The sequence below is a fragment of the Montipora foliosa genome, chromosome 11 (genome assembly GCF_036669935.1).
Source record: "Montipora foliosa isolate CH-2021 chromosome 11, ASM3666993v2, whole genome shotgun sequence".
Classification (NCBI taxonomy): domain Eukaryota; kingdom Metazoa; phylum Cnidaria; class Anthozoa; order Scleractinia; family Acroporidae; genus Montipora; species Montipora foliosa.
Window position 1 is genome coordinate 173,014 of NC_090879.1, and position 12,500 is coordinate 185,513.

Consider the following 12,500-nt stretch of genomic DNA (forward strand, 5'->3'; position numbering starts at 1 on the left):
TTGTGGCAGAGGCAAGCTCTGGATAGGACAGAGGACGATTTTGGGATGGAGTTGATCCATGTCTTGTTACCCCTTGTACCCGACTTCCCGAATAAAATTGCAATTTTTGTTTTGCCATATTCCGATTTCCTAACTCCAAATGTTCCACACTATCCCAATTTACAAAGGGTTAAAATGTAATGAGAAAAGTTTTTACCAGCTCAAAGATTTACAAAAAAGTAGCTGTTAAGTCACCCATCGGGTTAAACTCACCACTTGAGTTCCATTTTTATATGTGGAGTTACTCCAAGATGCTCCATCGGACGAGAAAGAGAGGTAAAAGTCGATAACCCAAGCATTATCCGCAAAACTGCCTTGAGTCTCCACAGCACAGACTTGAAGAGTCCTTTCAAAGTCTATCTGGAGCCAATCAAAAAGACTATTTGGACCTGACGGGAACCAGCTGTAGGGAGACATTTTAAGACGCCCAAATCGGGGTGCGCCTATAGCTAAAGACGAGGAGGCAGTCATCTGATCGTCACCAATTATACTACGATTAGCCACACCAACGGCATGATGGAAGCAGGCTGTCAAACAAGGATAAGACAGAACGTTAAAAGGTATTACCGTATCCCAGAAACGAGAGGAATGGAGATATTTCTCTTATTATGGGCACAATATAACAGATATTTCGTTTCTCTTTGCGGACAATCGTTAGACTTTGCGCAGATAAAGACAGTTTGCACTTTCCAGTGTTCATGTAAAGTCAACCAAAAAAAGCAGTAACCTTTGCCATGATAGAGATAGTCCTGTTCCGGGATTCCCTCTTACCCCGCCCTGAAAATGGGCCTGGAACCCAGGCGGGAAAAGAGAGTCCTGTATTACTTGCAGGCGCATGCTCGGATTGAGCCAATCATATTGCATTAGATGCCAGACTGGATATGTAAATAAAGGGAACCTAGAAACTCCGCAAAAGAATCGTATATGAAAATTACTGTGTGATTCGCACTGTCAGGAAAGAGAACATCTAAATTATGCCTCGTCGTGACCAAACGAGGAAAAAAAACCCCGATCGCAGTGATGTAGGAAAATTATTGCCGACTGAGAGAAGATCACAATAAATCGATGCAAAGGTTGAACTAGTAAATATAGCATAGGATTTCACTAAGCGACAAAACAGCTCGGAGTCAGAATTTCATATTATCTGCAGTACTTTACCTCTAACAATGAGTTTCAGAAGGAAAGTGCTTTTAAGTAGCAACAATAAAAGCAAAGTGACATACGCTTTAAAGAAGCATTTTTCATTCTTATTAATTAATATTCACGAACAAATTTTGACCAGAAAAAAAAAATCGTGGCAATTAACGTCCGAATAATCCATGTTTGACTGTGCATATATATGTATAAATTTAATAGGAACATTATTGCTTCATCATTCCGTTATCAACACAAACTGGTATGGAAAGAAACAAATAGGCCAGGTTGTGATTCAATTTCGTTTAACTTTTTATCTAACTTCATCAGGAATAATGCTCAGTTTTTCTGTCATGCAATCGTCTTTTAGTTTTTCCGATATGAAAATCATTGCAGTCTCAACAGGCAGCTCTACATAAAACCTTAGCCATTTGGCCAAGGCCCTAAGTCTGTCCTTGTATTGAAAGAAAGATTTAATGCGACAAGTGCTTCGAAAAATTATTCTAAGAAAAAATTAATAGTCTGAGTAAATTACTCTACTCTAATTACTCAAAAAAATAATAATTTGTTTGTCACCGGTGTTTGTGTATTATTCCTGATAAAACTGGGAGTATTTACGACATTTCTTACATGACTGTTTTATATTGGGTATCCAAACAATTTGTCCCCGATTTTGAAAAAAATTGGTAGACCTAAACTCCTGAAACAATCAGTTTCAAAAATTACTGTGTAACTCAAATATATGTTCACTGGATCAGTGCAATTATCACATAACTAGAAGTAATGAACAGTAAATAAGAGTTCCTGCAGGAGATTTATTAGTCTTCGTTGAGCGATTCACATTCACGACCTACATACAGTATATTTGTAAGTTTCTAGGAGTCTCGGGAGAGCAAAATTTGATATTTTTCTGCGCCAACATCATGCAGCTGTTCAGTTGGGTTTCAGTCAGGAAATTTCATACTTTCATATGTCATCAATCTAATCTTCCACGATTGGGACTCACGATAAGAAGGACTGATTTACATTTAACATCGGACTCGGATCGAAGAAAATCGCAAACATATTAAAAGGAACAACCATGTAGCAAACCGATTTGCCAAATCCTGTTGCAGGTTTAACAAAACCATCATTACCGGTAACGACTGCATGAATAGCTTGCAGTTGTTCCGCCTTAGGCACAAAGGAAAAGTGGCATTTCTTAAACGCGAGATCAATTCCCTCCAGAAACTTGGCGTAACTTGGCGTTATAATTTCCTTTCACATTATCCCCATGTATCCAGTGTAATAGCACTCGGAATAAACTATGCCCAAATAAGGAATCTTTTTTTCCAAATATGGTTTTCCCCCCAGTTTTGGGGGAAAAAATGGCGTCATTCCGAGCATGCGCCTGCAAGTAATACAGGACTCTCTCTTTTCCCGCCTGGGTTCCAGGCCCATTTTCAGGGCGGGGTAAGAGGTAGTTTCGGAACAGGACTATGATAGAAATCTTAACATCTTCGAAACGTAGGGGAGTTTTAATTTTAATGTTGCAATATATATAGTTTTTTAGTAAATCTTCATTCAGAGCAAGAGACTGTCAGGTGAGAGAACACATCCCCGTGCCCTATGATAATCTTTTTCAATCTATTTTAAGCTTCGCGCCACGCTGTGTAAGTTATTTTTAGTTTCGTCCCCATGGCCGCGCGGTCCATGGTCAGAGGATCAGATGCCATTGTGAAGAAATGCACTTTTCAACCATCGGTGAAAGGCTGGCATCAGAAATTCCAACATCTGAAACATATCCCACGCCGACTGAAACCCCGTTCTGGAAGTCAGCTGGACTAGATAATATTCCAAACAAAAGGGCTGCCAGCATAGTTTCCCCATCTCTTACACTAATCTTTGCTAAATCGACTGAGACTGGTATCTTTCCAGATGAGTGGAAATTGGCAAGAGTGACTCCTATTTTCAAAAAGGGCAATTATAATTGCAAACTTGATTCTTGGTGTCCTTCTCAGATGTACCGGGATCTCGGCTAAACGAGCCAGCCGGCAGCCCGCCTAACAGGGCCAGACCTACTCTTGTATAGACCCTTTCGGCAAAACGGTGCATGCTGGGTAATCGGGATAAAGGGCATGATGAGCTTACAGCCTTCGAGTGAGAGTAACCGATCAAAGGTTTATTGTGATGGTTTGTGAACGAAAATTTACCGTTTCTCATGAAGTTTTCTCGATCAAATCAAGGCGAGTGTTTGGTTCTATGCTTTTTTATCAGTACGAGTTCCGTAGAAGCTGTTCGAATCCGTGAGAAAATTTCCCGTTAACATCCCGAAGTGCGGGCAGTCACGCAATTGACGCTTCGTTGTTCCAGTCAAAACATTTCTTTAAGAGTCGATTTTATCGCTTTTTGAATTATCTTTTTTTTTCTCAGATGGAAGATATGGCTTTCGAAGATTTTCTGGATTGGAGCGTTGGTCAACTTTAGTTTTATTTCAGGATGAGAAGAGCAAAGTCGACAACAAGAAACAAGAAAGACCAAGCAGTCAAGCAATTGCCAGTGGATTTTGAAATTAAAACCCACAACTCCCTTGGTATTTCGTTCATTCTCAATGATAGCGTAACAGATCATTTCCCCACAACAAGATCATCCGAATCCTTCGGCGAGTAAGTCAGAACTTGGTCCACATGCAATCTCTTAAAATAAGAGTAGGCCTTGCGTGCCTTACGTTTGCCGACACAATCGGTGTCAAAGGTTTTTGTTTCAGAGAACATAGTGAAAAGCGGACTGATCGCTGTACCAAACACTTTCACCTAGATTTCTTGGATTTTCAATACCACACTTAGTCAGAAGTCTGTTATACTCTTTTTCTAGCCGATCGAAAATCAGCTCGTTTGACTCGAAAGCAACAATAACGCGTGCAGCAAGATCTTTCTTGTTTGCTGCTGTCGACTTTCCTCTTCTCATCCTAAAATAAAACTAAAGTTGGCCAACGCTCCACTCCAGAAATCTTCGAAAGCCATATCTTCCATCTGAAAGAAGAAAAGATAACTCGAAAAGTGATAAAATTGACTCTAGAAGAAATATTTTGACTCGAACAACGAAGCGTCAATTGCGTGAGCCCCCAAATCGGCATGTTCATGATAACTTTTCTCCATTTCACGGAATTGAACAGCTTCTACACAACTCATACTAGTAAACTAGTAGTAATCTCTGTATGCTGGTGATGAAAAGGTGCACGAAGGTGGTGTGGCCATTATGATGAGCAAGCGAGCAGAGAGAGCCCTCATGGAGTGGACCCCGGTGAGCGAATGGATCATTACAGCTAGATTTCACTCCCGCTTCAGGAGGCTGTTAGTGATACAGGTCTACGCGCCACACAACGAGAGAGAGGAAGAAGAGAAAGACCACTTCTATGAAGAACTGCAGCAGACGATAGACGGATGCAAAAGAAACGATATTGTGGTAGTGATGGGCGACTTTAACGCCAAGGTGGGAGGAGACAACGAGGGATACGAGAGTTGTATAGGGAGACATGGGATGGGAGACATGAATGACAACGGAGAGAGGCTGTGATTTTTCTGTGGCAAATGGCCTGGTCATCACAGGAACATTGTTTCAACACAAAGATGTTCGCAAGGCAACATGGGTCTAGGCAAACGGGAGAGTGAAGAATCAGATTGACCATCTTTTGATTACCCTGCGAGCAGAGGCCCTTCGATCTTCCTAGATAAGTCGGGAAGAGGAAGGGACCTCTGCCAGCCGGCTCGACTTTCTTTGATTTGCCGCTCATCCAAAGAAATGAATGAGTCAGTCCAGTTTCAACTTGCCAAACCTGTTTTTTTTTATTTGTGCGCATGATCAATCGCCACGCGTCATCAATATTTTTTAAATTTACAACAGCGTGACAATTTTTAAACTGTCTAAATTCCCATGAGCATTTTTCCGTATGTCGGTTACAGAAGCTAGTTTACCAGAATTGAGAAACCTATTAATTTTTTCAGTAAAAATTAAAATGGCAATTTAAAAACTTGAACTATCTTGGGGAAATGATTCCTTGGTTGTCGTGTGTTTGCCAGAGTTGTTCGAAAATATCCGTTACTGTTTGTTTTGGTTTTGTGGTTTTGCGGTTACTAGTCAGGCGTGACTGACTCCCGAATACGTTACGTTTGAATTTTTAACGCATGCTCAACACGAAATGTCGAGCCGGCTGGCAGAGGTCCCTTCCTCTTCCCGACTTATCTAGGAAGATCGAAGGGCCTCTGCTCGCAGGGTATCTTTTGATCAGTAGGTGGTTGAAATCTGCAGTCCTTGACACTAGAGTGCAGAAGGGGGCCGATGTCAACAGCGATCACTACCTCATCAGGACTAAGATTCTAGCTGAAACTCAACAAGTATGTCAACATGAAAAAAGTTTAAGCCCAGGTGCAACACGGACAAGCTGAAGGATAGAGACACAAAACGGATGTACTGTGAGGCAGTGGGGCGGAAGTTAGAGGAGAACAGAGGAGAGGGGAGAGAAGAGGTAGAGGAGTTGTTGGAGGCACTGAGGAAGGCATACGTGGAGTCAGCAGAGGCGGTCCTTGGGTTCCAAAAAGGAAAGAGCAAACCCTGGATCAGTCAGCAAACGTGGAAGGTGATAGACGAAAGGAAGGAAATCAAGACAAAGTTGGACAGTACTAAGTCAGAGAGGATACGGAACAAGATCAGGGAGCAGCACAGGCAGAAGGATAAGCAGGTGAAGAGAAGCGTGAGAGAGGATAAGAGGAAGTGGATGACAGAGAAGGCCCAAGTAGCACTGACAGCAACAGAGAACGGGAGAGCTAAGGAGTTGCACGACATCACCAGACAGCTGAGAGGTAGCGGGCCGAGGAAGACAGCGGCGGTTACCAACATAGAGGGAAGACTTCTCAAGACTTAGGACGAAAGGCAGGCAAGATGGAAGGAGCACTTTGAGGGAGTCTTGAACAGGGAGGCACCACCAAACCCACCGACAGATGAAGAAGTGGGGAAGAGTGAGCTGGATATCGACACGGAACCACCAACAGAGAAGGGTGGTGCAAACTCTCTAGAATGGGAAGGCACCAGAAATCGACCAAATAACAGCAGAACTGTTGAAGGTTGATACAGAAAGCACCTGTGCGGAACTTGGGCACCTCTTTGACCTGATTTGGCGGGAAGATAAAGTGCCGAAGCAGTGAAAACAGGGCAGTGACACTGCTACCTATTTCTAGCAAGGTGATGGGAAAGATTCTTATTAGCAGAATACAAGACGGTGTGGGCCACAGACTGAGGAAAGAGCAGGCGGGATTTAGATCAGGGAGAAATTAGTCAAAAAAGTAGGGAACATACGGAAGATACGAAAGGGACATCTTTGTTTGTTTTTCGAAATTAAGAATTTTGTGGGGAATATACGCTAACTCCTAGAGACACCGAAGACTCGCTGAGCTCCACACTTTAAAACCATATTTTAATGTTTACTTCTTAAAAACCTCCGCAATACAATTAAAACGAAACAGAACATAGCCACAGTCCCACGATAGTCGTCACACAACGTTCTCATATGCTTGTTTTCGCAAAATTGTATTCAAGGTTGTGTTTTTTTTCTGTGATATTGGATTCGATCCCTTGACGTCCGAATAGAATTAACTAGCAAGTTCCCGTGCGACTCTGGCTTTACTACAAATCGTTTGTAGTAAAGACAGACAACAACATGACATCAACACGAGCAAACGAGCAAATGAGAACGTTGCGTGACTACGTGACGATCATCCAGATTTTTTTTCCCTCAAGAAGTAAACATTACAATGCTCTCTTAAAGTGTGCAGCTCAGCGAGTCTTCGGTGTTTCTGGCAGTTGGCGTATATTTCATGAACTCCAATTTCAGCATTTTCGTAAATTATCTTAATTTCGAAAAACAAACTCCGACTTGTTTTCGGAAAAACTAAGTCAGATGCTCGCAAAAACCACCTTCGATTTTAAAACACACGCAAAAAATAGTAAAACAAAGTCCGATTTCGAGAAAAAACGTAAGATGTCCCTTAAGAACTTTCATAGCTTACGGTAAGTTCCTTAATGTTTTTTACTAATTTCCACCATAAATGAAAGACATGTCGGTCATTCGAAAACAACAGTACAGTAGGAGAATAACGAAAAAAAATGGGAAAAAGAAAAGGCACCACGACCCCGGCCCCGGCCCCGCGTTTTGGCTACTACCAAACAAAAAGTTTCGCGGTGGGTTGATGGCAAGAACTCGACATTAAATATTTTGTTGAGCAATAGCTGTAAAAGCACAAAAGTGCAGGTGAATGCAAAACGACGATAAAAAGGTTCAAAGAATTCGCGTGACCAAGGTTTTTAGGCGCAAAAATTCTTGACTACCGCACAATGACCGTGAACGAAAGTTGCCCGGAGCGTTGAGATAAAATAGGCCAAAATTAAAACGACGAGAAAAAAAATATATGGTCTAGAACGCCCTCGTGAGCCGGTAACGATGTTAACCGTGTAATGCTATTCTTATAAGATGCTGAAAAAAGTACAGGGGTGCAATGGTCTGACAATGACACTTGATCTTATCTGAAAGTCCGAGGTGAAACAATTTCCTTTCGTAGACGCCATCTGCATCGTAATGCGTCCCTTTTTTTGAATCGTCATTTAATAGTCATTTAACGGAATCCTCACAATTCATCATCTTAGGAGACAACATCTTTTAGCTTCTTTTATACGAATCGTATAGACGCGAATGAATTTCCACCCGAAGGCAACCCAGCTACATGCAATGTTTGTGTATTTAATTTTGATTTGTGTATTTGGCAAGAAACTCGTGTTTTAGAAATCCATAGCTGAGCAACATGAAATGGTTGGCATTTCATCTTATCAACTGTGATGACCGAAGGGAAAATATCGGTCGGGTGTCACAGTTCTTAGCGCGCTCCTGCGAAAAGCAACTAAGTCTACAAATCGCAACTCCGCCTTATCATACCATGTTGGCGGTGCGAATTCCGGCGTCTGTTTCCTAGAAAACACACAGCTACCTGATGTTCTGTAACGCAGTATCAATCATATTGGCGGGAGATACTTTGAACAAATCGACAAAAATTCGTTCACCTTGGCGAAACTAAAAAAGTTAAAGCAGCAATGAAAAATACAATACGCGATCACACATAGAACCAGTGCTTTTTCGCATGACGGGATGCCGGTGATCACTATGGCTACCGATTTACCACATGAAATCGAGGCGAAATGCCACCTTGCCAGCCAGTCCGTCGAAAACCTCAAAATCAACTGACATTGAAAGCAGCGTCATCAAAAAACAACAGGAGAAATCTCGAAAAACGGCGAAAATAGTATGCGTTCTGTCGAACGCGACAAGCATGCAATCAAACACTCACCTTGATTTTTCGAGAAAACTTTATGAGAAACGGTAAATTTTCCTTCACAAACCATCACTATAAAACTTTGATCGGACACTCACACCGAAGTCTGTAAGCTCATCCTGCACTTTATCCTGATTACCCAGCATGCGCCGTTTTTCCGAAAGGGTCTATGAGAATTACACCCTCTGACATAGTTTTTCAAATTTTTACGCATGCCAATCATTTCTGGCAGTTGAACGTTCCGCTGAACTGGGTTTCTTTTCCGCCCGCCTTATTACCTCAGAGATATCGTAAATGTCTTACTAAACTCGTTTTCTCGGTCTGTACGGTACTTTGAACTGATCCTCGCTTAATCCCGTTAATTTACGGCCCAAGCGCGAAATCAACGGAAAAACATTCGGTCCGTAACTTACAGTACGGATTTCGAACTCAGTTAGTAAGAGGTATGTATTAGTATAACACGAAAAAAACTTACCTTTTACAACTGAAACAAATGAAAGAACGATTAACAGAATGGTCAACTCCATGCGTGATAAAATACCTGAAATGTTCAATTAAGAAAACACTTGAGAAATGAAGATTTCTTTCTACTCTGGTCCGGCGTTGATTTGACAAAGAACAACCAGCCGATCGTCATTTGCCGTCCTAAGGCATCAATTTGATCGTCGGTGATTAAAAACCTCGGCCACCCACGAGCACTTGGTTCCTAGTCGATAGCAGAATGCTTCTCGCTGATCCTCTCTTGAAGCACTGGCAGAAATATTATGTGCATAATTTATGTCTCTTAGAGTGATCGCAACACTGTAATGAGAGAGCAAAAGTCGCTCTGTGTATCCAAATCAAGGGGATTTGTTGCACAACACTTTCGACTAACAAGATAATTTAGCAAATAAAGAGCATCGGCGAGCCTTCTATGAATTAGCTGGATGACCTCAAATGCAGGGTTGTGTATATGCCGACAAGAAACCAATTGTGAAAGATGTAGATATTAAGGGTCACACAGTTTGTCTGGGTCCCCTGTGAAATAATAGCCAGAATCCCGTGGAGAAAGTCTCCGAGATAAGCAGTGACATGATCAATTCCACAATGGCGAATGCGCCTTCCTCTATCTGTCCCACGTCAAGCACGCGGCCGCGTGTTACGAAGATTTTCCGAAGATCGAAGAAATCGATAATTTCAACCTATATATTTGATGCTGCAACGACATATATATCAAGTTTCAAGAAGCCCATGTTTTACTCACTATGAACCATATTTGTGTAATTTCCAATCCATTTAAAACACATTACAGAACATATTCAGTGGTAAAATTGAACACTTTTGTCACCCTTGGCGTCCCATAGATACCTGCCTGTTTTGTAAAATAATGACTTGATGTTTGAAGATCATTCTGTATCACCCACGAAACGAATAAATTTACGAAGACGGGGCGAAAGAGGGGCGTTTAAAAACGCATAGTTTGGTGTTTTGTCTGACTGAGTCATGAACAATAGCTTTCAACGAAATTGGAATTTTTTGGTGCATGGCATCAACTGATCCGAAAAAAGTAAATTGACCATTGCAAGGAGGATAGAAAGCTGTCGTTTCTCGAGCCTTCGTCAATAGCGTCCTTGCAGGCCTTCCCTTCCATTCTTCTTCACGCGAACTCCTCGTTCTACCGCCGGTTCTCCCTTTCCCTTCCCCGGTTGAAAACGCTGTTCACTTTAATGTGCCGCTTGGTAGGCAACGCTATTGCTGAAATGATCCAGGAATGAGAAGCGCTCGTTAACCCCAAAACAGCACAATATTTCCTTCAAAACCAATCCCATTATATCAATATATTGCCGGGTTATTTTTCAAGTGTTGGACAGCACGCAAATACTTTGTCATTGCACAAATTTTTCCACACAACTTTCTCGGTTACTCAGCAACGTTCCTGCTGACGAAAGGTGGCAACGCCACAAAACAAACTATGATTGATGAGGAGGAAAGAAAAATCATGTGACTTATTTTTTGTACATACTCTGCCAAACAACAACGAAGAAATTAAACACGTTCCAAAACCTTGGAGGATATTCCCTTACCCTTATGGAGCTCAATAATGGAAAGTCAACTGGATACTGAACAAGACACGCGCTGAAAAGAAAATCTGGAATCTTAAAAGGGACGAGTAATGGACTTCGACAACAATCTGTCGCCCGTCGAGCCGTAATCAAGGTGAGCTGTAGTTCTAATATTGTGCGAGTGTGGTGTTTTTTACAACACTGAAATCAAATGAAAAATTCTCTAGTAACTTATGGGTTTAACAAAGGCAGAGACTTGGATCTGCTGTTTGTACTCAATTATGCACAGTCTTCTGGTAACAATTGGAAATTTCACTAATTCTAGTTAGTCAAAAATTATTTGAAAGAAAGCTTGTTGCCCATTTTTGCTTGATTATTCAAGTAAAGGGTTTTTCAGTAAAGGGTTTGATGCTGAGCACTGGTGAGAAATTTATTTAGTTGCGTTTTTGACACGGCGTGTAATTTGACACGATTGAGTTTCTTGTCTTCACGCACGTAATGAAATACGGCGGGTCTAATTTGCCTCTTATAGCAAATATGTTTTTTTTTTTTTTTTAAATATTTCGCTGGAAAAGGTGGCATTTATGCATTCATCATGTTGTGTAATATGCGAGCTTAACTGGATAGTTTTTATGGCAATAGTAAAGCATTTTCGTGTCAAAATGAGGTAAGCATCTTGTTGTGTTAACTCAATTAAATATAAATATACCAGGCGGCGTCAACTTGATTTCCACTCTCAAAATTATCTCCAGAACCTACTTTTTGCGTAGAATAAGCTTTTAAAATGATTTTCTTGCCTTCTGTGATGATACCATAAGCAGCCCAAGCTCACGTCACTACAGACAGCCGTTGAGAATTTAAACGCGTTATAAGACTTTGTAAGGGAAATAAAATACCGTCGATTATGAAGCCTAAAAAATGCTCAATTTAACGTTCATGCAATAAAATGAATAAAAATGACGCACCTCTGGTGTATTCTTGTGCTTTTTGGAGCTTATTTTACCGTTTCGGGAAGTCCGTGTTTTCAATGTTCTATTAAAGACGAAGTCAAGGCTGCACACTAAGATTTCGACCGTTGTCAGCTCAGAGGCGGTTTGCGACTCGAAAATCCATCCCATCCGCGATTTTTTCACGCAAAGCTAAAGCCACATCATTTGCGAACCTCCGTGAATGTTTCGTCGTCAAAAATCCCCACGTACTTGGCTGGAAATGAGCATTTTCTGCTTCGATTCCACAATAGCTGATGAATTTAACAGATCCTGATAACCGAACAGGACACGGAGCTTGGGTCCGAGGTCAAATTAACTCCACCCGATGAGTTACAGTCATTTCATGTACAACACTTACCCCATCTCCACAGTGGCTTCTCGAACAGCTCCATGGTTATGAGCGACCAATGACAAAGCGAGGCGACGCGACGGGACATCATCAGACAAAACAAACAGCAAAATTTGAACATTCTGCGGGGTTTTCTTCGAGCAACAAAACATGTTATCAAAGGCGACCATTACGTAGCCTGCAAGCAGGCTCTTCCGTTGAACATGTACATGGCGCGCCGTCGAAATATAACAACTTTGTTATTAATTCAAAATATTTAATTTTAAATTTTTAACGTTCATATTGCTGTTAGTCAGATTTTAAGCTATTACAGTTCGTTTTGTTTACCTCATTCATTTAATTCTATTGTTAGAGTTTCACAGATCTAGTTTAAGAAAAACATACTGTTCACTATCTCCTCTGCTGTTCCAATAACAGAATTGAAAGTACAGAATGATTTGGAAATACTGATAGTGTCTAGTTCTAAAAGACAACACTACTAACCTTGATAGAAAGATAATTTGCTTGTACAAGAAAGAAGCATAGGTGGTTGAAATACTGTAATTTTTCTTTAAATATTGACAGGTTGAGTTTTGTTTAACTGATATGTTTA

The 12,500-nt window shown here is 41.2% G+C and overlaps 1 protein-coding gene and 1 pseudogene across 3 annotated transcripts in view; one reads left to right on the forward strand and one right to left on the reverse strand.

Moving 5' to 3' along the window:
- The window catches only part of LOC137977807 (adhesion G protein-coupled receptor L4-like), a 59,229-nt gene that overhangs the window by 42,412 nt on the left and 4,317 nt on the right, over positions 1 to 12,500 (reverse strand). For all 3 annotated transcript variants that reach the window (XM_068825145.1, XM_068825146.1, XM_068825144.1), the window contains exons 2-3: positions 9,004 to 9,069; positions 253 to 566 (exon numbers count right to left, since the gene is read on the reverse strand). In XM_068825145.1, coding sequence (XP_068681246.1) covers positions 253 to 566; positions 9,004 to 9,055 — 366 coding nt within the window. In that variant the 5' untranslated portion in view covers positions 9,056 to 9,069. The remainder of the gene's footprint in view (positions 1 to 252; positions 567 to 9,003; positions 9,070 to 12,500) is intronic.
- LOC137977723 (uncharacterized) lies at positions 4,624 to 6,073 on the forward strand (annotated as a pseudogene).